This window comes from Carcharodon carcharias, chromosome 2 (genome assembly GCF_017639515.1).
Source record: "Carcharodon carcharias isolate sCarCar2 chromosome 2, sCarCar2.pri, whole genome shotgun sequence".
Classification (NCBI taxonomy): domain Eukaryota; kingdom Metazoa; phylum Chordata; class Chondrichthyes; order Lamniformes; family Lamnidae; genus Carcharodon; species Carcharodon carcharias.
In genome coordinates, this window is record NC_054468.1 from 67,023,183 (window position 1) to 67,049,567 (window position 26,385).

The window sequence follows — 26,385 nt, forward strand, 5'->3', positions numbered from 1 at the left end:
AGAGGCTCATCATCTGCCTTGGACGTAGCATGGTCCTGATCTCCAGCTGTGCTCCCACTGTCGGATCCCTGGGACCTCTCTGCCTCTGCCAGCTCCTCAAGTGAGTGTGATGTGCCCTCACTACTGTGCATTATCCACGGAGCCAAATCCCTAATGCTCACCAATGTGTGAGTATCTGCGCTGGTGCCTGGTTCAGAGAGACAGCATGATGCTAGTGCAGGTGTGATGTTTTCCCCGGAGCGCAATGGGGGGGTCCTCAAGGTCCCGGGGGTGTCCTGTGGATGGTGCATCTGCAGGAGGAAGGCAAAAGATCAGTACATTCAATCATCATAGTCACTATGCATGCTAAGTGGGCTGAGGAGACAATGGAGAGATGCTGCATGGTGCCACCTGCATTGGAGCTTCAATGGGCTCTCTGGCTATGACAGTGCAGTTTCTGATGAGAGGAGTCCGTTATGTTCCTAGTACCCACTGCTCACACATCTGTCACCTGCACTCTTATCTTCAGCCAAGACCCCCGCCTCACCATGACCGGAGAAGTGAGCTGGCCAGGGGCATTAAAGCTCCAGTGCATCACTCTAATGCTTGGTGAGGAAGTACAGATCAACACTTCTCCCACGTGTTCTACGGCACTCCTTGGCATTATGACTCCTCTTTTGACATGGAAAAATAGCCTCATTATTGCTCCGTCTCCCTGAAGGTCCTTTCCTGGTTCCCATCTGCCCTCCAGGGCATTAGGTGGGCTGTGTCCCTGTGGCACATCTCACTTTGCAATGCACTGAGGCCTTCGTGCTGACATCCCAGAAGGATGGCAGGCTTAAGTGCCAGATGGCATACGTGCTCTTACCCTGAACGTTACAAGAAACAGGCACAGATCAATGCCATTTCCCCACTTACCCTTGCTGACTGCAGCAGATCATTGAACCTTGTGCAGCACTGAAGCCACGTGCAGTGCACCACGTCGTGTCCACTGACTTGGACAGGGACCTCTGTCCAGACCTTCTTGGTCAGGTGGGGTGGCCTTCTCTTGCCTTCCCTTGGCATTAAAATGTGCCACCTGGCACTGACCTCCTCCACCAGCACTCCCAGGCACTCATCTGGGAAACAGGGGAGCAGAGTGCCTACCCAAGTTGTCTTCCTGCCTTCTATGGCCTCCAGGTGCTGAGGCCATGACTGCACACCAGGATACTTTTGAGTAGCTTCCAGACAGCTCCCTCAGCCTCCCCCGCAACTCCTGGCAGCCTTCAGGGAGCTGCCTCTTCCGCTTTTGTCCACCTCGCTGGGTCCCCATTGGACCTGGTGCCTGACAGGTTCCCGCCCCCACACACAGAGAACGTATGCGGCGGTCGCGTTTCATGCTGGGTAGGCCTTAATTAGCCACCGAGCGTAAGATCGCGTTCATAGCGCAATCTCGGCCGGGAGCAGGTTTTACATCCACTTCTGTCTGCGCCAACCTTGGGCGCACCCCAAGCGTAAAATTTGGGTCAATATTTCTGAACTTCGGTTCTGAAGGAGAGACATATATGACTCAAAGCATTTTTAATTTCAGATTTCCAGCAACTGCAGAGTTTGCTTTTATTTTCGGGGGTGGAGGAATATCAGGGTCCATATTGTCTTAGTAAATTTCCGTGATAGTTATATATTTGAGCTGCTGAGTGACAAAACTAAACACAGAAATAGCACTCCAAATTTTTCAGAACCCTTGAAAATACCATGAGAGCTATATGTTATTATTTCAGTGTTTAAAGAATCTTAAGCACATAATTAACTACAGAACCACATATTAATGCTATCTGCATGGGTTTCCACTATCTTTCATCGACTATTTATTGCATTCTGCAAGGATTAACAATTGATTCATGCTACCACTAATCTATTTTCAAGGCATTAATTTTCCTCTCCTTTCCTAAATGGATCCTTCACCAATTTTTTGGTTGCTGAATGATCCTGTATAATAATCGAGTAAGATGATTAAATACTGGACAGCAACATCATTCACAACGAATTGTCTTAAAGTTTCAGCTTTCAACAGAATATAACTATCATTTGTGAAAGGTGGGCATGGACAAGCCAGCCATTGTTTACAGATACTTCCTGTATTATCCAACAGTGTTCTTGTTTTATCAGTGAATTATAAGCACATGAACTATGCTGCTGAAGGAATGATATTCATTATAATAGATTCAAATAGCTTGTGAAAATTTGTGAAGTATCTAATGGTCATTTTCATTTAAATCTATGATTTGCAGTCCTTATGTCATCACTGAAATTCTTACTTTTATAAATCTGAATCTATTATTTGTTCAGTTACCTGATCAATATAAAAGGGTTGTTGATAATCTTTAGCCTGCAGCCAAGAAGTTCCTTTCGACCGGTACTCAGGACTTGACAGCTGTAAAATTGCTCAATTTAATAATTTTAGACATGACTAAATAGGTCAAGTGGATCATTGCCCTGCATTCTAATCTTTGTAATCTATACAGTGCTACCACAATAGCTGGCTCCTTCTTTAATTTGCCTGCCCACGTTTTTTAAGAAAATAAATTATTTGGGGACTTACCTTGACAATATACCAGTGTTCAGTTAAAAACATTAACAGTCGTTGAAAGGGAAAGATTTTTTTTTAGTTCCAGTCCTGTCAGGCAACGTTTAGGTAGGTTACCATTCCAAGTCAGTTGGCATTGATGAACTAACTGACTCATGGACGTCTAATATAAATGTAGAAAAATTAGTCTTGTCTCCTCCATGTTAATCAAAAAAAGTTACAACTGCCTTTGCAAAACTACAATTTTTCTGTTGAAGATGATACCACAGTCCAGATAGGTTGTTAATACAGAGTGGTTTATATAGCTGACATTGTGATCAATAGATCATACAACATCAGTATATATTTATAACTTGTCACTACTACAGTACTAATCAAGATGACAAAAGGACACCTTGCTTATTAAAACAATTAAGCTCTGATTTTAACTTGATGTGGGGGTCAATCCTCATTTTAGCATCACACTCTTCCTTCTACATTCATCACCTCCTCATCATCTTCCAACTTGCTTATTTTACACCTCTCACCACATACACTATCTGCACAAGTCTATACACCTCCACTCATTTCTCAACACTCTGTTGTTAATTCTCATCCTTATTGAGGACGAGACCATTCCTAAGGTTAAGGAGAAGAACAGAGCATGTGGGGGAGTCCCCAAAATGACTGTCCTCACACAGGCCAGGGCAAAAACATAACTGACATCACTGGCCCAGGCAGGGACATGAGCATCAAGGAAGGACAGACTGGTGGTATACCCAAGAGGGGATACCTGGAATTTATCCAACATTTCAATTAATGTAGCACAGATAAGCTTAACAACTTTAACCTGCATGGTCAACATTAAATGCATGTTTTCTCTCCTATCCTAACTCTTCACTCTTCTCTCTTTCTACAGTGACAGAGAGTGAGAACTTTCAGGGGGAAAAATGGCTGGCATCACACACACAAATGGGTATACAAGGTTTTAGAACATGTGCCAAGGCATTTCACAACTATGGTTGAGTGTCCACATCCAGTTCGCGCAATGTCATCTCACATGGTATCACTACTGTGCAGTCCATGCACATGATGAATAGTATGGGACATTGAAGCTGGGCCCTCATAGCAGGTATTCAGCTTGCATGTGTTGTAGCTTTGGTGGAAGCTCAAATGGTTGTCATGCCATCTTCTACAGTTGAGAGTTTGGTGAATGAAAGGATATGTCTTTGAAGAAATTGTTTGTCATTTCTCTTGTATATCAGTGGATTTAATTAAGACAAACCCCAAAGAAGAGCCAGAGTCATGACAGGAACAGTAGGTGATGGCCTCTCCTCGGATATCAACACATCTGCACATTTGCACATCAACATCACTCATTACCCCTTCCCCAAATCAATATTTGTCATGATGACAGCAAGTTATCTGGATTAGATTGTACTGGCAGCAGCGTGTGATCAGGCCCTAACACTAAACTTGAACATTAATTTTTGCACTGCTCAGGCTACTAGGAGAGCACCTCATAGGAGTTACAGAGATATAGGGCGGGATTTTCCGGCCCCGACACCGGCAGGCATCATCGCAGGAGAGCTGTTAAAAGTCAAGGCTCTCCAAATTTTCCCGTCCCACCCATGTTGATGCCTGTTGGTGGCGAGGCCAGAAAATCCCGGTGAATAAGTCTTCTTCATAAAAAAGCACTATAGGTTAATCACCTGGGTGACTAAATGATTGGATTGCATTTATTACATTTGATGTTAAACCCTTAGCAGACTTGGTACATTGGTCTGTAGCATAGTTTCACTGCAGCTTCTGCTTTGTCAGCATGTTTATGATATCCTCCTCCTCCTTCAGCTACCATACCCCAAGATAGCATTGGTGACTATGGACTGCCATTGGATTGGTCCATGATTATGCTTGGCAAAGTACTGCAGGGGCTTCCCATTGCCTTCTGCAGTATGGCTGACCAGGAAACTCTCCTGCTCTTACCACCTGCCATCAGGCATACTAGAAGGATTGGAAGACTGATAATCAAACTGTTTGGTCATGTTATGAATGTACCTTCCATGACCATCAAGTCTTGAAGTGGCACTTGAAACTGGAACTTCTGGCCCAGAGGTAGGGACACTACCACTGCACCACAAGGTGTACTCTTTAATGATATAGAATCTCTGAATGGTTTGATTGAAGTATCAACTGTGGCTCAGTGGATAGCACCTTAGCCTCTGAGTCAAAGTGGTTGGGACCTCAAAGTTCAAACCAGAAATGTGAGCACAAAAATCTAGGCTGACATAAATGCAGTATTGAGGGAGTGCTGCACTGTCAGAGGTGCTGTCTTTTGGATGAGATGTTAAATTGAGGCCCTGAATGCTTTCTCAAGGAGGTGTAAAAAATCCCATGACATTATTTTGAAGAACAGCATAGACTTATCCCTGGTGTCCTAGTCAATATCTATCCCCCAATCAAAATCACAAAAAAAAGATGGTAACTTGGCTGTGGTGGGATCTTGCTGTGTGAATATTGGCTGCTGTGTTTCCTACGTTACATCAGTGATGCACTTCTAAAGTCATTCATTCACTGTAAAGCATTTTGGGACATCCTGGGGTCACAAAAGGAGCTATATAAATGCAATTTTTTTTAATGCAGGATTATATTGGTGGGGAAAATGTAACAAGAACTGTTGTGTAGAAGACTTTGTCTAAGCTCTCATTCAGATGTGTGAAAAGCTCAAAGAATCAACGAACAATGAAATGATCCCTGAAAACTTTGTCTGTGTGGTTGTGCACATGAGGTCATACGTGGTACACAGTCTTGTGTTCCAAAGTGTCACCTTCATGGTACTATATGAAGAGCAGTGCAGGAGGAGGCTACCCTTCTCTAGGCAGATTGATAAGACACTGACCTGACTCAGCTTCAACAACTGCTTCCTCTCCATCTCCCTGGTCTTCCTCCTTCAAATGGAGGCCTCTCTGCAATCCAATGCTGTGCAATCTGCAGCATTCTCTTATCTGGGACATGTTGCAGCGAGTCCCTGAGTGATACTGATATCTAAACCTCTACCATGATTATTCCTATTGTATGGATTACATAAGGATTCTCTTTGTGTCCTGGCTTGTATTGTATTTTGTTGCTCAGGCATGGTGGAATTGCCACCCAGTTTTGCAAGAGGTATGTCTTTTTGTCCAGCAAGCATTCTGTCATATTTCTTACACAATTGAATAATGTGCGGATGGTAGAATGTCTGAGTATAAAAGCATTGAGGCAGCTCCCTGAGAATATGGCACAGAACTGCTGATGTTTTTCATGTGACCCAGCGCTAGTTCTTCCTGACAGTGGGATCCTTTCCTATTCACAAATGTTGTTGGCTCCTGCTCTGGTGATGACCAGACACGTACAGGAAATTGCATCCTGTATGTGAGGGAAGCCAGCCACTGCTGCAAAGCCACAAGCTCTGTCCCATTTGACCACTGAGGTCCGTGAGGAAGGTGATATATTGTTTGGCCCTGGCTTTGGTAAACTTAACTTGTTTAACTTCACTCCAGATTGCTACTTCCTCACTTGTTGTCTTGCAGCCCTTGAGTTAACTTATTTTACTTATTATTGGTATAATTCTTACTTCTTTGTTCTGAATGGAGGAGGCATGGAGGAGAAGCAACAGCAGCAGCCTTAGCAACCAACAGTACTTAGAACTCTCAGAAGACCATGGGTGAGAGTGAGTGTGCTCAGAAGGCCATATCTAGCACATAGGTTCACCTTCACTGTGCCGTGAGGAGCAGTGCAGTTAAACCAAATAGTTAAACTTAACTAGTAAACTTCAGACTGGGAGATGCAGCTATTGTCCCCCAGAAGATTCCAGTGGCATAAAATTTCAGGCTGGGGACAACGTTGAAGGTCACTTTCATGGCATGTGTGTCGTCCCGCTCCCCCCCACCCCCCCCAGTCCAGCAGGCCGCTGGTCATGTCACAGGAGACGCGGAGAACTGTGACAACTTTGCTTGTTGAAATGAAACCTCGTCCTGCACTGCTCCTCAGACAGCACCATGAAGGTGAACCTATGTGCTAGGTATGGCCTTCTGAGCACAGTAACTCTTACCCATGGTCTTCTGAGAGGACTGGGTACTGTTGGTTGCTAAGGCTGCTGCTGTTGCTTCTCCATGCTTCCTTCCATTCAGAACAAAGAAGTAAGGATGATATTGATAATAAGTAAAAAAAAAGTTAACTCAAGTGTTGCAAGACAACAAGTGAGGAAGTAGCAATCTGGAAGCTGGAAACTCTCCTGGTAAACCAGAGGAAAATGACTTTGTGATCCAGTGACCAATAGGCTGAGGGCCATTTTTTATATTACTACAGGAACTATCTGACACCAATCCAACTAAGACTGGCTGGGATCCCCAAAATTTGGATTTAAAATGCAGTCTGGGTGGTAATAAGGTTAATGGAGTCCGTCCTTAACTTTTTAATTAAGACCCCACTTGGCTGGCTTGGCAAGCGCCTGACATGCACTATGAGCTGGGGGTTGGGAGGAGGGGGTGGGACTGCATGAGCAAAACCTGGAAATCAAGGCTGTTGGTCGGATTCTATGATTTCAACTTGGTTGAGGCAATAAATTTTGACTTCCAAGTTTAACATCTCCAAGCTGCACAGCATGACATCATCCGCAGGATGTGGTCTCAACTTTGTCCCTTTAATTAATGTAGAAATGGAGGAGTTAAGTTTTAGAATGGATGGCAGCACCCAGCTTTAATGATACTTCCCTGGAATTGCTGCTGGGTGCAGGAGGGACATACTTCCAACAATGGGAGGAAGAAAGCTATGGCTCCTACCAAAGCATTGTGGAGGTGGCTGAGGAGGTGAGCAGAAACAGCATTATGCCCTGGCCTTGGATGCAGCGCAAGAAACAGTTTAATGACCTACCTGGACCAGGAGAAGTGAGTACATTTGCTGATGCATCTACCTCCTGTGGTTTAACCCCCTTTACCTCTCTTTTCAATCTGTATTTCCACAGATACTCATCACATCACTCAGACCACTTACCTTTCAGCAGCACCCATCCTTCACTTTTGATGCAATTCCTCATTTCCTCATTTATCCATTCACCCCTCCCACTTACTCCAGTCCTTGTGCAATGTGATGCATGTGTCTTCTCCTCACCCTCACCAAATGCATTGCCTCCATCGGGTTAATACATAACCTTCATCCATTCATAGGTCCGTTATCTCACCGACCTATGTGGAAGAGACCACAAAATGCAAGTGAGAGAACTGGACCTGGCATGCTCCGTGTAGCCCAGCTCTCTGATGCCACATATTTATTGCCCAGTCAAAAGACAGATGTTTGCATATTATGTAGCTTTAAGTAGCTATCACATAAATAAGTGATATCTATTACCCTAGCACAAGGAGCCACTTAATCAGTTCAATCCCTAGAAACATCCAATGGCATGTAGCAGTTGTCCATTTTATTTTATCCTCTTGCTGGGGAAACACGTAGAAAGAGAATATGATCAGGGAGTGAAAAATACTCATCTTTGGGCAAAACATGCTAAGCGCACCTACACCTTACTATTAGCGTAACAGGACTCTAATGTGCCACATTTGGTCACGGTAAAATATGGTAGTTGTGGCAAAATATGGAAGTTGAGATCAGTCTTGACATATGATTGGGGCCAATGGAGTGAAACTGTGTTTGGTAGAAGTATTGGGAATGTGTATTGTATGTTTGTTTCAGAGGCTGGGATTTCCTGCGCTCAATCGTGATGGACGTATTCGGTGGCAATATCGGAGAATCTCGTGAGAAGGCCTTAGTTGCGTTTACAGATGATGTAAATCCAGGCTCAATTGTCCACTCCCACCCACCCCTCCACTCCTGTCAATGACGGGCCGTGTTTCCCGCTGTCAAATGTCGAGAATTTAATTTTAAATAAATTTGCATCTAATTATTGTAGCCACACGCTGGAATCATACCCCACCCGGGGGGTTTGGCGGGGCGGGGGTTGGGGGGGGGGGGGGGGGTGGGGGTGGGGGGGGGGTGTGGTTTGGCAGGGCGGGGGGGGGGTGGGGCGGGGGGTTTGGCGGGGCGGGGCTGTCATGGCAGCACTGACTGAAGTTTCAGCACAAACACATGTGGAGTGGGGGTGAGTGAGAAAACATCTGGGCTAATGGCAAAACATGTCAAAGATGAACACTCCACCACAGCTGAGAACATTTAGCTTGTGCTCAATTGTCATGCTTGGAGTCAGCCTAGTCCAGCAATTGTGCTGACTCGAGCAGCACTAATTCCTCTCAGTGCCAACGATTGTTCCTCTACTATTTACCCCTCGCGTGCACACTTCAAACCCTAATGAGTGCTCTGGTGCATTGTGTGATTGGGCAAGCTTGAGGATCTCCTTCGGAAAGGTGGCCATCGAATACTGACGGAGTCCTTTGCATTATGTTTCAGTTGACATTGAAAAGTCATCCTCATGGTACAAGCAAGCCGCGAAGTCTTGGAGTCCAGGTTAGGAAAATGCCTGCGCTTGAGATGAGAGTTCACGATGCAGTCAAGTGGCCAAAGCTGCTGCCACTCGGTCATGTGGTGTGGGACAGGGCTGGATGAGGGCACGGTGAACCATCATGCGTACTAAATACTGGGCATCTATGTGGTGGCTTGGACTCTCCATGCATTAGGGGGCCTTGAGAGGCAGCCGCAGGTGATGACTTGACCAAGAGTGGCCCTTAGGAGGAAATTGCTGAGCCTTGCGTCTCACTTTGATACTGCAGTGAGGAGACCATCAGGAAGGTGGAGCCTGGTGATCTCGCTGTCAGCCTCATTGCTTATAAGCAGGAAAGAAGAAGAAGAAGAATGCGACGGGGGCACCTGGCTCGCTAAAGGAAGGAGTAGAACCCTCAAGGCCAAGTGGTGGCAGGGCCTCCTCCATATGCAGAGGATGAACCCCACAGAATCAGTCATTCGTAGGCGCATCGCTAGATCCAGGGTCTATAGACGGTGCATGTGCTACCTGCGGATGAGCGAGTACCAGTGTCACCGACACCTGTACATGTCAAGGGAATTGGTCACACACTATTGCCACCTTCTGCAAATTTGGCACCATCGGGACTTGAAGGGCATCCACTGTCATTGGCAGTTAAATTTATTGTCGCACTCCATTTCTATGACAGTGGCTCCTTCCAGGGCTCCAATGGGAGCCTTTGTGGGATCTCACAAGCCTCCACCAACAAATGTATCCAGGAGGTCCCAGATGCCCTTTTTGCCAAGGCACACAACTTTGTTTGATTCGAGTACAGGAACAGGGATGTCTTGCTGCAATTGTACAGGGACTTGGTGAGACCATACCTGGAATATTGTGTGCAGTTTTGGTCTCCTTATCTGAGGAAGGATGTACTTGCTATAGAGGGAGTGCAGCGAAGGTTCGCCCGACTGATTCCTGGGATGGCGGGACTGACATATGTGGAGAGATTGAGTCGATTAGGATTATATTCGCTGGAGTTCAGAAGAATGAGGGGGGGAATCTCATAGACAGGGTAGGTGCAGGAAGGGTGTTCCTGATGCTGGGGGAGTCCAGAACCAGGGGTCACAGTCTGAGGATATGGGGTAAACCACTTAGGACTGAGATGAGGAGAACTTTCTTCACCCAGAGAGTGGCGAACCTGTGGAATTTGTTACCACAGAAAATAGTTGAGACCAAAACATTGTATGCTTTCAAGAAGGAGTTACATATAGCTCTTGGGACGAAAGGGATCAAAGGATATGGAGAGAAAGTGGGACCAAGCTATTGAGTTGGATGATCAGCCATGATCATAATGAATGGAAGAGCAGACATGAAGGGCCGAATGGCCTACTCCTGCTCCTAGTTTCTATGTTATTTTCGATAGGGATCAGGCAAGCCAGGAAGCAAGAGCACTGGAATTTGCTGAGAGTTCCGGATTCCCACAGGCGCATGGTGCAATCGACTGCACCCATGTGGCTCTTAAATCTCCCTGGAACCAGCAGTCCAGTATGTGAACCGCAAAGGCTTCCACTCTCTCAATGTTTAGCTGGACTGCAACCATAACAAACAGATCATGCAAGTTTGTGCAAGGTACCCCAGAAGCATCCACGACTTGTACATCCTCAGCAGGTCTCAGATTCCTGACATCTTGCAGGAACCACACAGGATGTAGGGTTGGCTCCTCGGCGACAAGGGCTACCCACAAAGGATGCCCGTGAGGCGGCCTCAGACTCCTGGTGAGAGAAGGTACAACAATGCTCATGTCGTGACCCGGAGTTTGGTTGAACATACCGTTGGCATCCTGAAAATGAGATTTTGGTGCTTCGACAGGTCTGGTGGAGCACTGCAGTGCACTCCCCAGAGGGTGTTGTGCGTCATCGTGGCTTGCTGCGTGCTGCACAACCTGGTAATGCAAAGTGGGGAGGACTTGGATAATGAGGAGATGCAAGAGCTGCACATCTCCTCCGATGAGGAGGTAGTCAAAGGGGATGAGGGTGATAAGGGAAGGGGAGGATGCAGGTGATGAGGTCATTACACTGGCCAGACAAGGCAGGCAAGCTCGTGAGGCCCTCATTGCCACAAGATTCCAGGAGGATGATGACGAGAGGCAGTGAGGACACTCCTGAGACCTTCACATTGCATCTGGGAACATCTGACACCCGTCTGGGTGAGGGCAGCGCACAGACACTCCGTGAAGAGGGTCATATCATGGAGACACTGCTGAGATACAGCGGGCACATGGACTTTAAGACAAATTGATTCTTTGGCAGGCTTCATCACCTGTTCCTTTCAGCAACACACCTTCACTTGGCAGGAATGTTGACAAGATGGTGGGGGCAGCCCCCCGTCAAAGGTGCTGAGAGCAAACAGGGACATCGCAGAACCCAGTGATGCTTGGGTACGAGATTCTTGCACCAAACACAAGCCAAAGCAAAGTGCAGGCATTACTGATCTGGAGAGTGACTTTGAAGCTGGAAAATCATTGTGTGCTTTTAATGGTTACGTGTTGAAGACACTGGTCTTCATTTTGTGCAGGAAACAAGTTTTCACATCTGATTGACACGAACACTGCTCAACATAACAAGGGGCCAGGGACGAGGAGACTTTCTTGGAAGTTTATTTACAATGGTCAACATTAAGTACAAGTGATGAACACCTGTGCCCGTGTTGTGCAAATAAATCTTCTTGACCTTTCTAACCTTGCTGCTACGTCTTGGTGCTCCCCTGACATCCACAATGCAGTGGAGGCAGCCTACGTATGCCCAGTTGTCTGTGATGACTTTGGCAGGCTGAGACCTGGAGTGCCCCGGCCTGCTTTCGGGGTCCTGTTGTAAGCAGTGGCACCCTCCTTGGCTTGTGGAGCTGGGGCTGCTGGAGTCAAAGGAAGAGGGGATTCGGATGGGCCGGACACTCCTGGAGGCACCTGGGTGAATAGTCCTGGAGCGTGTACCTGCTGCTCCTCCTCCCTATGGGCACCCGAGGGCCCCTGGCTGAATCCTTAAGAGGGAGGGGCAGCTGGAGTGAACTCAAGACACTCTGCCCTCCCTCTTGCTTGGCACTAACGGATGCCTGCAAGTGTCTCGGCAATGGAGTGCAAATCCTACACTCCAGGACCAATGTCCTGGACCAAGGTGTCCGTGGTGGCCACCATTCTACCAGCATTGACCTTAGTGCATTGGCATGCCACTGCTATCACCTCAGACAGAAGGCAGATGGACTCCTATCATGCCTTGTAATCTGATGGGTGCTGTGGACATCCGTTCCTGATGTTCCCGAGCTTGCCTTTGCAGCTCCAGCAACTGAGGTGCGACCAAGTCCAGAGACTCCTCACCTGACTCAGTAAGATAAGAGCCCATGGTGTTAGAGGCAAGGTTCTAGCATAGATAGAAGATTGGCTTTCTGGCAGGAGGCAGAGAGTGGAGATAAGGGGGTCCTTCTCAGGATGGCGGCCGGTGACTAGTGGAGTTCTGCAGGGGTCAGTGTTGGGACCACAACTTTTCACTTTATACGTTAATGATCTAGATGAAGGAACTGAGGGCATCCTGGCTAAGTTTGCAGATGATACAAAGATAGGTGGAGGGACAGATAGTATTGTGGAGGCGGGGATGCTGCAGAAGGATTTGGACAGGTTACGAGAATGGGCAAAGAAGTGGCAGATGGAATACAACGTGGGCAAGTGTGAGGTCATACATTTTGGTAGGAAGAATAGAGGCATAGACTATTTTCTAAATGGGGAGAGAATTCAGAAGTCTGGAGTGCAAAGAGACTTGGGAGTCCTAGTCCAGGATTCTCTTAGCGTTAACTTGCAGGTTGAGTCGGTAGTTAGGAAGACAAATGCAATGTTGGCATTTATTTTGAGAGGACTAGAATATAAAAGCAGGGATGTGCTGCTGAGGCTTTATAAGGCTCTGGTCAGACCACATTTAGAATATTGTGAGCAGTTTTGGGCCCTGTATCTCAGGAAGGATGTGCTGGCACTGGAGAGGGTCCAGAGAAGGTACACAAGAATGATCCCAGGAATGAAAGGCTTAACAAATGAGGAATGTTTGAGGACTCTGGGTCTATACTTGATGGAGTTTAGAAGGATGAGGGGGAATCTGATTGAAAGTTACAGAATACTGAAAGGCCTGGATAGAGTGGATGTGGGGAAGATGTTTCCATTAGTAGGAGAGACTAGGACCCGAGGGCACAGCCTCAGAGTAAAGGGAAGACCTTTTAGAACAGAGATGAGGAGAAACGTCTTTAGCCAGAGTCTAACTTTAACCAGAATCTATGGAATTCATTGCCACAGAAGGCTGTGGAGGCCAGGTCATTGAGTGTATTTAAGACCGAGATAGATAGGTTCTTGATTGGTAAGGGGATCAAAGGTTACGGGGAGAAGGTGGGAGAATGGAGTTGAGAAACTTATCAGCCATGATTGAATGGCGCAGACTCAATGGGCCGAATGGCCTAATTTCTACTCCTATGTCTTATGGTCTTATGGACTTGGACTCAGCAGATTTCTGGCCTCTAGCAGTCCTCTCAGTGCTGGAAACCTAGGAAGTCCCCGCCTTTGCCTGCTGTGGATCAGACCAGTGCGATGTGCTCACCAAATTGTGACCCCCCCCTAGGCGACTCTAGAACTAGGTCCCACTGAGGTATGTGTCTCTGCGCTGGTGGAGGGTGTGGGTGAGGCTGTGATGGGTCTTCAATGTCGGTGAATGCGGATTCCTCTTCTGTGGTGTCCTCAGGGCTGGGGTTGAGGACCGGGCTTGTGGACCTCCCTCGGCTGCTTCCCAGATGTATCTGCAAAAATAGGGAGATAATTAGTGCATGGAAGTGGACTGTGGAACAGGGGAACTGACTCACAGCATAGTTGTTTGCTGGATGTTGCATTGCTGGCTCCTCACTTGGTTGAGCTCCGCCGACCTCACTGTCAGCACAGGAACAGTCCAGATCAACACCAGCCAGCTGGATGACTCTATTTTCAAAATCAGTGAGGACCTTGATGTTGGGCATTTCTCCACCAGTCTGTGACCTCTCCCTTCTGTTGTGTGCCAGCTTGTCCTGCATGAAAGCAGATGGAGAGAGGATGCCTGCCTGGCCAATTAAGGAGGATGCCTGGCACGTGTGGGTGCTGACTGGTGCCATGGACACGATCTGCAGGGCAGATGATGGTGTGTGTGAGAAAGTGAATGGTGATATCCCTTAAACTGGCAGTGAGTGAGATCCCTGTGGATGTATGATGGGTTTGTCAGTGTGAGAATTGAGAGTGATGAGAAGAGTGACTTATCCCGGAGGAGATCATTCATCGTCTTTCGGCACTAGGTCCATTTTTGCAGGGCTTTGGCACTGACCACAGCTGGTAACCTTGCTTGCTGGTCTTCGCCCAGAGCGGGAGTAGAGGGCATCACGTCAGGCCTCCATTGCGTCCAAGAGGCACTCAAGGGAGGCATTGCTAAATTTGCATGTTTCCTCCCTTTGACAGCCATGACTTTACAGCAGCTTTTGATCCCTTAGAGAGTGCTAGCTCTGTGCAGGGGTGCCCTTTAAACATGGCACCTGGATTACTGAAGGCCTGAGGTGCCAGTGGGGTGGGCAAATCAGAGGCCACCCTGCCAGCGATCCAACGTGAAACCTGTGTGGCTGCCTTTTTTCAACAAAATGCCATGTGGAAAAAGTCGCCATTGCTGCCGGCGGGACAAATGCCGCTTTCCCCGCCCGACATCTGAGTTTGCCGATTTCCGGGATGCTTCTGCCCAGAACCTTACAGCTGAGTGAGTGTGCAGACAAGCATTCTGTCTCATTGCCCCAAATGGAAAGCATGTGCAGCATGACAATAGATTTCAAACATTGCATTATCAGCACTATGGAGATTCTAATAAAATGGACATATAAATTAATCCTTCCTTCAAGCAGTAATTTAATCACAAATATTTTACTTATAAATTTAAATGACAGACGGGGGAGTGATTTTCTTTGCATTTGATTGGTTCCATCCATGCTGAGAATTGACATAGAACAAACTGCATTGTGCTCGTACAGGTTTTTTTTTAGTAAAAGTCCAGTAGTATTTTCATTCTTGTCCGCTATACAGCATCTAGTTCATTTGATATGGCATTCTTGTTCCCTTTAAGATTGTCTCCAGTTAATTGGTCTGTCTCAAACTGATAGGTTTCATCTTCCGAATATGCCAGAGTTTCATCATCCACAATGTAATGTAATAGCTCAAACCTTGGATCATGTCCTTTTACACTTTTCAGCTTTGCTTTACGAATTAGCCTACCAAAAAGAGAAGTAGCAGAGAAAAAATAATGACAGATGTAATGATATTTAGCTGAGCAAGTGGCCAAAGTTTTGTCAGCAAAATTCTAATTAATTGTTCATCTGGGACCATCAATTAAATGTTGCAATAAAACAGAAATACACAATGTTTAATCATTTTGTTTACTCTCCAAGTGATCTGTGTGATGCCTCAAATGCTCTTATCCAGTTTCTAGAAAGGGAGACTAAAATTGGAACAGCTCAAAGCTAATTTCCAAACTGATTAAACAAAAAGCCTGTTGAAAAATAATTTACATCCAGCATGAAAAACTAGCTGAACAAGATTCACAACACTTTCAAAGAAAGGATTGGTTGAAGAACTTGAAGAAAATGTTTTAGTTTTAGTCTTTTTTTAAACCTTGAGGGTTGACTTGTGTCTAACACAGTAACTGTTGAGTATAAGCCTGTATCTGGTATGAGTTATAGAAATGTTAGTGAATTCCAATAAGGCAAGTGGGTGTTTTACATAGTGACGCTTGCATGTTTAAATTAAGAGGTCATAACTGACATTAAACTAAGGGGAGTATATCTGCATGCAGGATATGCTTGGCATGTTTTAAATCAGTAAATATAAATGAGGACTTTGTGAAAATACAGTGCAGGTAAGTTCGTTTCTCTAGGATTTTCATTTTTGTGTGTTGTCCTTAATCACTCAAACAGGTACAGCCCATTGTGCTGACATGTACCCAGAAAAACAAACTGATAGACCACAACTTGTTAAGGCAAGAGAAGAAATTTTGCAGCGACTCAAAACCTGGATTGAAGAATGAAGTCTTTTATCTATGTGAGAATGAAACTTTATAAAAGGATTCAGAACTTCAGGGATTTAGCTGTATTTTTTTTCTCCCCTCAACCTGCTCGTACAGAATGTCACGAAAAAATGTTACTTACATTTTTCCCCTCCAAAACTTGTTAATGCAATGCCTTTCTGTATAAACTGTATTATTACTAGTAATGATATATTAAAATGTTTTTCACAATATTCTAACCATATTGATTTATGGTTTGGGTGTCAGCAGAATGAGTGTTAACCCATACTTGCAGAATTCTACAAGTAAAGAAACTCAACATGTCAAACAGTAAGCGTGTGCTATTGTACTATTGTACATTTTTTTTATAGTTTAATATTTAGGAATTCATATTATCCAGATTAGGATGGTGTAGTTAAAGCCCCAGATGTGAGAGATGTTAAAATGACGTATATGATCTTGGAGATATTTTGACCTCCCACTTAACAAGAACAAATATTTTCTGTGCAATGAGGTGAAATCTAATATGACTTATGTGAATTGTCCCTAGGTTTTCAATAGTTAGACACCAGGATGAAAAATAGGGTAGATATTTAATTAATTAAGGATAGCATGCATTGGTATATGGAACAAAAATTAGATGGATTGGGTATAAGGTAGAGTAGAAGTTGCCATTGCAACTGTAAGAACTCACCTTCCAATTCTAATTCTATAATAACTTTTTGAGATGGTTCAATGGTCCAGGAATCAGCTGTTTCCACATGTCCAACAAGAATTACAAATGAGTTATTTTTACAATGTTTTCTTCTGAGAGTTGCTCTACCATAAACAATTCTTGAAGTAAATTGTAAAATAAACTTGAGGCAGTTGCAAGTTGAACATATATATTTATTTAAGAGGAATGATGCTGGTAGCACATCTTTTGGACCTCACTATTCAAGCAATTATACCAGTGATTTTCACTCATGATATAAAATGTCACATAGAAATACGACACAATTTTAGACTCTGAAAGTATTCATTTATTGTAAATTACATTTGTTTTCCTACTGTTTGAAAGGTCTACTGTAAATTGGGAGATATAAGCCGACCCAACATTTAAGACGATTCCATTTTTCAGGCCAAAACTTTAGTTTTTGCATATACTCAACATATTTGTCAACCTCCCCCACTCCTCCCTTTTTAAGCCACGACGTGCTATACTTGCATGAGCAGTCAGCCTCAATTTTTCACTCTACAAATGCATGTTTTACTTACCAGTGTCTTATAATTGGGCGATAGGAATCAAGCAGGTGATACAGACTGTGTTGCAAAGATACAAGGGAGTTTAAGACATGCCCACTATTTACTTCAGATGCTGATAACATTTCAAAAAGGCGATCACCTACACCCATGCCGGCAGTTCACTTTTATTACTACATTTATAAGTCGACCCCTGTTTTTGAAAGGGGGGGCTTCAAAGGTTGACTTGTATGCCAACACCCATGATTATCCATTTACATTGCCTTTAGTCATTTACTATTGTACATCCTGTGGAGCTCAATAAGCACTGAGATAGTTTGGTGCTGGTTTGTTGCTGCGTCTGCTGTCCTTTGCACCCCCCCTTTTTGGGGGGAGTGACATAAGATTTTGTGATTATTAGTGCAAAGAACAACAATATCTGACTGACAAATTGAACATTTTTCATGCAATGCAAGTTCAGATACAGTGCAGGCATAAAACTCCCTTTGCAAATCTCACGACTGCTGAACAGTAACATTTTCCACAACATTCATCCTATCATCTCCTTGTGTAAGATTTCTAAATTAACGTAAAATTATTCGTCACTTTTGATTACGTTGAACTAAACTGCAGCTGCCTTAATCCCACTGGGATAGTTTCATAATGTAACCCCAGCAGGTGAGGACATTAAATCAAACTGGGACCCCTTCAATCACCCACTTAGTTCATTACCATTCACAGGATTTTTACCTGAAGTGAAAGCAGGCATTGATTACACCACTTCCCACCTTTCTTCAATACTGTTATCATCGCCCCTCTCCTAAAAAAAACCTTGACCTTTCTGTCCTTGCATTCTATTGCCCCGTCTCCAAACTCCATCGCCTATCCAAAATCCTTGAACATGCAGTTGCGTCCCAAACTTGTTCCCTTCCTCCCCACAATTCCATGCTTGAATACTTCAATCAGGTTTCTGTTCCTACCACAGTATTGAATCAGCCCCTATCAAAGTCACCAATGACATTCTTTGTGACTATGACTGTTGTAAACTATCCATCATCATGCTGCTCAACCTGACTGTGGTAAACTATCCATCATCATGCTGCTCAACCTATCTGACACCTATGACACAGTCGATCATTTATCTTTCTCCTATACCTTCTTCATTGTCCAACTGGGTGGAACTGCTCTTGCTTGTTTCTATTATTTTGTCAAATTGTCGACAGAGAATCAACTGCAATAGCTTCTGTTTTGACACTGTACCTATACTTCTTGAATCCCCCAAGGATCTACCCTCGGACTGCTTCTATTTCTCATCTACTCAGCGATACCATCCAATAACACCTCAGGCTCTACACTTACGTTGATAACACTCAGCTCTATCCCTCTAACTTTTCTCTGGTTTCCTCCACTGTCTCTAATTTGTCACACTACTTGCCCAATATCCAAAGTGGGACAAGCAGACATTTCCTACAACTAAATATTGGGAAAACTGAAGCCACTGTCTTAGGTTCCACCACAAACTCCATTTGCTGGTCATCATTTCCATTGCTGGCAACTGTCTGTAGATGAGACAGACTGTTCCAAACCTTGGTGTTATGTTTGATGAGTTTCTGAACATGCATCTGCTCCATCATTAAAACTGCCTATTTTCATCCCTGTAACCTTGCCTGCCTTTGACCCTGCCTCAACTCATGTGCTGCTGAAATCCTCAATCATGTCTTCATTATCTCTAGACTTGACTATTCCACTGTTCTCCTGGCCAGCACCCTATCTTCCACTCTATATAAATATGTGCTCGTAAAACTCTTCTACCCTTACCTTAACTCATTTCAGGTCTTGTTCACCCATTAACCATGTGCTTGCTGATCTACATTGACTCTCGATCTGACAACATGTCAATATTAAAATCCTTGTCCTTGTTTTCAAAACCCTCCATGGCCTTATCTTTCCTTATCTCTGTTACCTCCTTCAGCCCTACAAGCCTTCAAGATCTCTGCACTTTTCTGACTCTGGCCTCTTGCACATCCACAGTTTTAATCACTCCACCATTGGCTGCTGTGCTTTCAGCTACCTTGACCTTGAGCTCTGGAATTTCTTCGCTATTCCTCTCCACCTCTCAAATTCCCTCCTTTTAAGATGCTCCTTAAAACCTAAATCTTTGATCAAGTTTTTGGTCATCTGTTCTGAAAACTCTCTTTTGGCTCGATGTCAAAAAATGTTTCTCAAGCAGTTTGGAATAATTTGCTGTATGAAGTGCAAGTTGCCATTATTATCTGCCTAAATACAGGTGGGTGTATTCCAATGACAGGCAAATGTACAACATATTTCCCATCATTAATAGCCCAAAAGTCAATGCAGACAGGGACAAAAAGGTGCATTTCTGACGAGGGAAGAGGCATTTAAAATTTAAATATACCGCACAGGATAGAATAGTCAATGATGCATCCCCAGCTCACACTTGAAGCACACAGAAGCAATTTTGCACCAACTGAGGAAGAATTTTTGATGCAGATAAAACCCTCCCAAAAGCCACTCAAACTACATAAGGGGCTGGATTTTGTGGCCGCAAACTGGGCACAGGAAGCTGTTTCTGAGGAAAGGGGCGTGGTGGTTAAAATTATTTTTAATAGATACCTGATTAAACACAAGAAGGGAAACAGAAAGGAATGAAGGTAAACGATGTAAAAAAGATAAACAGAAATCGTATCAATGAGAAGGGCAGAACCACTTCAAGGTGAGCATTCACGAAAGAGAATTGGCACTGAATTAACCACTAATACAAAAACAAAATAATAGAGATCTGAAATAACAAGAGAAAATGCTGGAAATATGCAGTAGGTCAGGCAAAATAGTCATTCGTTTCATTGATATATATGTGAGATCTTAGCTTCCACATTTGCTTACATTATAAGTCACCGCAGATCAAATGAAATTACGTTTTGAAAAATTTAGTGAACATGAGAACTTGTTATTTAAATGCATTTGTTTCTTTTAACATTTTGAATTTCTCATCATAAAAACAATTAACATTAAAATCATTGAAGTGTCACAATAACACTGGGGGCATCATTTTTAGGTCAGTGTGCGGGCGCAATCGGTGGGCCTGGGAGCGGCTGGGGAACAGACCGCCGCCTGCGATCAGCCCCAGACTGTGATTTCACGCTGGCTAGGCAATTAATGGCCAGCCAGTGTGAAACGCATGCTGAAATGGTCAGCGCTACCAGGGTGGGGGCGGGAGGAGGGCAGGCGCTGAATGAAAGCTCCCTGAAGGCAGAGAGCTGCCTCAGGGAGCTGAAGACTTCAAAGCAATTAAATAAAGATTTTAAAATCCGGAAAAAATGTCCATGCAGCAGAATCATTCACTTGAACATATACATTAAGAAAATTCTGCCCATAGATTTTTATTTTTTTTTAATAATGGAAACCCCATCCCGCCCTTGGATGTGGTTTCATCAAAAATGCAAAGTCCACCTGGAGGTGTAAGGTTGGAAACTGTAAGGTTGGATGGACCATGAAAAATCGGGAACAATCGGAACCTTAACAACTTTAATTGCCTTCTTAATTGTCAGCAGGTGCGCCTCCGAAACTCGCACATGCCCGCAGACCGAAATATCGTAAGAGCGCAGGATGACGCTGGGATGCTTGCCCGACGTCATCACGTGCGATTTCGTGTCCGTGCAGATCGGGCACACGACCTCGCGCCAACCTAAAAATTCTGCCCTATAGTTTGTTCTTTATTGAAAAATTAACTTCCACAATAAAGGCAAAAGTGACTAACCTTTCTTGATGTTTCAGCCTTCTTTCGAGATATTTTGAAATTCTAAAAAGAAATTTATACTCATAAAATGATCCCACTCTGATTCTGCATGTGCTCCCTTGAATTGGAGAGCTTAGAGGCATTACAGGCCTGAAGAAGTTCAGGGGCAGAGCAGTAATGTCAGGAATGAGGTGAAATAAAACCTAAAGTGACATCAACACAAGCGAAGGTACCGAATGATGAGTATCTGGTGTGAATTTTTAACTAATCTTCAGTTTATTTCTGCTAAGTTTAGTTAGTCTAATAAATAGAGGCATGGCAGGGCACCTCAGTGCTGGGGAATGCAAATCCTGATCCATTTGGGAACTCCAGGATATTTCTTGTGTCTGGCATAACCACACGTGCAGTAAATGTTAAAAACAAAAAAACTGCGGATGCTGGAAATCCAAAACAAAAACAGAATTACCTGGAAAAACTCAGCAGGTCTGGCAGCATTGGCGGAGAAGAAAAGATTTGACGTTTCGAGTCATTCGGTCGAAGGGTCATGAGGACTCAAAACGTCAACTCTTTTCTTCTCCGCCGATGCTGCCAGACCTGCTGAGTTTTTCCAGGTAATTCTGTTTTTGTCGTGCAGTAAATGTTGTTGGAAGAGCTTGAGTTCCAGGTTTCAGAGCTTGAACAGTAGGTGCTGTCACTGTGGTGTATCTAGTAGGCTGAGAGTTACATGAAAAGCACATTTCTAGAGCTGATCATGCTGCAACTCAAGTATGTGCAGACAAAGAACAAACAGGTAACCAAAGACAGTCAAGAGAATCAGGAGTCCCCTGAGTGCACTTTGCTCCCAACCAGTGTTCAGTTCTGAATATTGGTGAGGATGATGGTTCCTCTGTGGAATACAAGCAGAATCAAGTCCACAGCACCGTGGGTAGCTCGGCTGTGAATGGGGAGAGGGGAGAAGAAAAATTGGGAAATTAATAGAGTTAGAAACAGGTGAGGAGGGATTGAAATGTTCCACTTTCTGCCTTCTCCTCATTTGACTGCAACAAATTTTTTTTTTGAAAAGGGCATACTTGCCAATTCAGCAAGTGCTTAATTATTTATGTGCTGTGATCATAAAGAAAGCAATAGGATAGGTTTTCTTGAGTTTAACAAAGAAATAGGTTAACTTTATTATACTTAAACTGATCTAAGTAAAATAATAAAATATGCGCTTACTTTCATGCATGCACAGACAAACACTCAAAAGTTCAAACAGATATAAGCACAGGTTACAGAGTTGGGAAGGAGAGGTTGGTCAAATTAGAGTCCATTAAGAGAAACTGAAAGAGTATACAATCTGTAGTTTGGTGATTCGGCTGCCTTTAGGCTGAATTCCATGTTCTTGATGCTTCCAATTTATAGATGTAGATGACTGAGTTGTTTGTTCTTCAGGAGACACTAGTGCTGGGTTGGATTCTTTTAAGAAATCTCTGCAGCAGGCAGCCCTGGATGATCATAATCAGCAAACACAGCTCAAAACTTACCAGGTGGGTTGGCAAGAAAAAAAGGAGGCAGGAAGGACCACATTTAGGTCTTCTCCCTAAACTGCTTGTCTTCAGTTCTGCTGAGAAAACATTTACTTAAAGCATACAGATGTTTGACTTGTCATGTGACCTTCCTTTTCCAACTGCCCCCAAGGGGATTAAAAAAAAAAGACATTGTCCATGTATTCAAAGTAGGCTTGATTAGCTCATGTCTGGAAGCTAATTTATCCTGCATTCCATTGTCCAAGTGATTAGTCTTAATGGCCCATCTCCAACATTGAATACCTCAGCTGCCTTGCTAATGAGATTGATCAATGAGTCCTTCACATTCTCCTGAAGTTATTGGCTTTGATACGTTTTGAGACTGACTGACTCCACTCCAATAAATTGGATTGTGGAATGTATAGTAACGCAAATTGGAGTTAGTCATCTTGGACTGGGAGTTCAAGTCACTTTAGTCTGTGTCTTTAAAAAGTTTGTTTTTAAAAGTTCAATTTGGGTTTCCAGCTGGTGGATTAAAAGTCATTATTTTCCATAAAGCACATCTTCATGACAATAGTGATGGGGGATTTTATAGGTAGGAGCACAGACAAGAATGTCTGTGGCTGTAGACATGACTCCAGGACACTATCTTGCTTTCAAGGTGCTAGGGTTAAGGATGTCACTGAGCAGCTGTAGAATATTCTGAGACAGAGTGAGATTAGCCAGAAGTCATAGTCAATATTGGTACCAATGACATAGGTCGAAAAAGGGATGAGATTCTGTAGGCAGATTTTAGTGAGCTGAAAGAAATTAAAAAGTAGGACCTCAAACATCATAATTACCATATTACTGCTGATGCCATTGTCTGTAAGTGCAGCTGAAAGTATGGCTGACAAGGTGGTGCAGAAGAGAGGGCCTTTGATTCCTGGGTGCATTGGGATCTGTTTTGGGGAAATGGGATCTGTGCAAGCTAGACGGCTGCACCTCTACAGTGCCCAGACCTACATCTTGGTGAGGGTGTTTGCTAGTGTTGCTGGGGAGAGCTTAAGCTAGCCTGGCAGGGGATTGGAACTTGAAGGTAGATTCATAAAGAAGAGAAAGAAATAGAAGGCAGAAAACTAGTAACCGAGTATGGGTGGTTTAGCAAGTTGGATCCAAAATTAGTTCAGTAGCAAGAAGCAAAGAGTTATGGGCTGGAAGGTTGTTTCCAGTGGGTTTCAATGGGGCTCAGTAATATTTCCACTGCTGTTCATGATATATGTTAATTACTTAAATATAGGTGACTTGATTAAGAAGTTTGCAGACAGTATTAAAATTGACCACATGGTTGTTAGTGAGGGAGAAAGCTATAGACTGCAGGAAGATATCAATGGGCTGGCAGGGTGGGCAGAAAAATGGCAAATGGAATTCAATCCGGAGAAGTGTGAGGTAATGCATTTTGGGAGGGCAAACAAGGCAAAGGAATACACAATAAATGGTAGGATACTGAGAATTGCAATAGAACAGATGGACCTTGGAGTTATGTCCACGGATCCCTGAAGATAGTAGAAAAATCCACCGGCGGGATGAGGATTCATGTCGGTTTTAAAAAACTTTAATAAGGTTTCTATGCTTTTTATTAACATGTCCGATCTTGTGTGACATTGTCACATGAGGGGGACATGTTAATAATTATTTTATTTTTCTATTTTTAAACTTTCAAAAACTTTCAGCGCTCTCCCTGAGGCAGCACTTAGTCTCAGAGAGATGTGTGCTCTTCTGTGCGCATGTGCGAAAGAGCACACTCTGGCAGTTGGGGAATCCCACCACCATCCCCCCTCCCCCCACCACCCCCGCACAGGAATCACACAGAGCTTCCTGTCGGGCGGCCCGCCCACTTAAAATGATGGCGGGGCTCATTTTGGCGGCGGCGACCCGCCCGCAACCAAGTCGGTGGGGCCCACCCGCCCATCCGCCCATCAGCGGCAAAATTCTGCCCACTGTTTCTGAACTTCACCTGGTTAGGTGATACATTTCACCCCTCCTTTGAAAACAATCTAGTCTGGTTCATTTAAAATTTTACACCTTACATTCTAAACATCCCCCTAATTTATCTACTTAACATTTCAAACTTAGCTCACCTTCTAATACATCAAAGCCTTCAGACTAGCTGCCTTTAATCCTATTAAGTCTCACACACACACGTGCAAACATATAGACATAGATACCACTATTTTACAATAAATTCCAATAACATTATTACATCTTCCTGACAAAGAGCAGGGAGGTTATGCTACAATTGTATAAAACACTAGATAGACTCCAGCTGAGTACTGTGTTCAGTTCTGGTCAATGCATCACAGGAAGTATATGATCACGCTAGAGCAGCTACAAAGGAGATTTACGAGCATGTTGCTAGGACTATAGAATTTTAGACATGAAGAAAGATGAGTTAAGCTTGGATTGTTTTCAGATAGAACAGAGTAGATTGTGGGAATATTGAATTGAGGTGTATAAAATTATGAAGGGCCTAGATAGAGTGGCTCAGAATATTTTCCTTAGCAGAGAGGTCAATAATCAGGGGGCATTGATTTAAATTGGTAGAAGGATTAGGGAGGAGTTGAGGTCTAAATTATTCATCTATAGGGAGCTGCATCTCTGAAACTCACTGCCTGAATGGCTGGTAGAGGCAGAAACCCTCAACACATAAAAAAATGCTTGGGGGAGAATCTTCGGCTCAACAAGCGGGGAAGGGCCTGTTTGCTGAGACGTAAAATGATGCGAGGTGATGTCGGGTATGTGTCCCCACATCACCATGCGTCATTTAGAATTTCAGTTCGGTGGGCGTGCAGCCCGCCGAACTGTCAAAGGCCTATTAAGGCCATTTAACTAACAATTAAAATAATTAACAGAGCTGCCTATCCAGCCTTAAGGTTGGTGAAGAGCCCAGGCGGCCCTCACTTTTTTGTGGAACCTCATCCACAGATGGGATGAGGTTTCATGAATGATTTTAAATTTTCCCAAAAATTTCTATTGAAATTAATGCACATGTCCCAGCTCATGCGGCAGTTTCATATGAAGGGACACGTCATAAAACATTTTTCAACACTTTATTAAACTGTTAAAACTTAAAACTAATCTCCCTGAGGCACCTCTGTGACTCAGGAGGTTTCTGCGCTCTTTCGTGCACATGCGCAAAAAAGCACACTGCCGACACAGGGAAACCACCCCCCCACCACGCCCACACAGAGAGTGCACAGTGTTCCCGGGTGCGCATCATGCTGGGCGGGCCTTAATTGGTCTGCTCACGTAAAGTGGCGGCGCAGACCCGATCAGGGGCACCGATCGGCTCCATGCCTGCCCCCGCACAACCCCCCAAACGGGGAGATAATTCTACCCTTGGATGGGTATGAGGTTCATAACCTACAGGGCTATGGACTAAGAGATCAATCACTTTTTTGGCTGTGTTATGAACAGTGGGCAATTTTAAGTTGAATTTATATATATTTCATTTGTGTGTTAAGAAAGGTAAAAATGGTTTCAGTTTCACTTATGTTTGTTCAAGAACCTTGATGCCTGGGAGTCCGGATAGACTTGTCATTAAAAGATTTCACTTCTTTTGGGTTTATTTGTATATACACATTTTTAATGAGGACTTACAACCCTTCAAGTTAAAGAGATTGGCTAAAAAGGGTTAAAAGTTCAGTGATTCTGAAAAAAAAATAGAAAAGCTTTATTGTTGTCTAGCAACAGTGATCCGGGGGACAGACACAGAAAAGACAGAAATTGAGAGGGAGCGGGTTCAGTGTGTATCAGAGAGAGAAGTCAGGGATTTTAAGTTCTCTGAGAAGAAAAACTACAAA

General features: G+C 44.1%; 1 protein-coding gene across 1 annotated transcript in view; it reads left to right on the plus strand.

The window, feature by feature from the left end:
- prss16 (serine protease 16) overlaps nucleotides 1–16,081 on the plus strand; it is a 72,118-nt gene extending 56,037 nt beyond the window's left edge. Inside the window, exon 10 of the mRNA XM_041205418.1 lies at nucleotides 15,972–16,081. Coding sequence (XP_041061352.1) covers nucleotides 15,972–16,081 — 110 coding nt within the window. The remainder of the gene's footprint in view (nucleotides 1–15,971) is intronic.
- The last annotated feature ends 10,304 nt before the right edge of the window (nucleotides 16,082–26,385 follow it).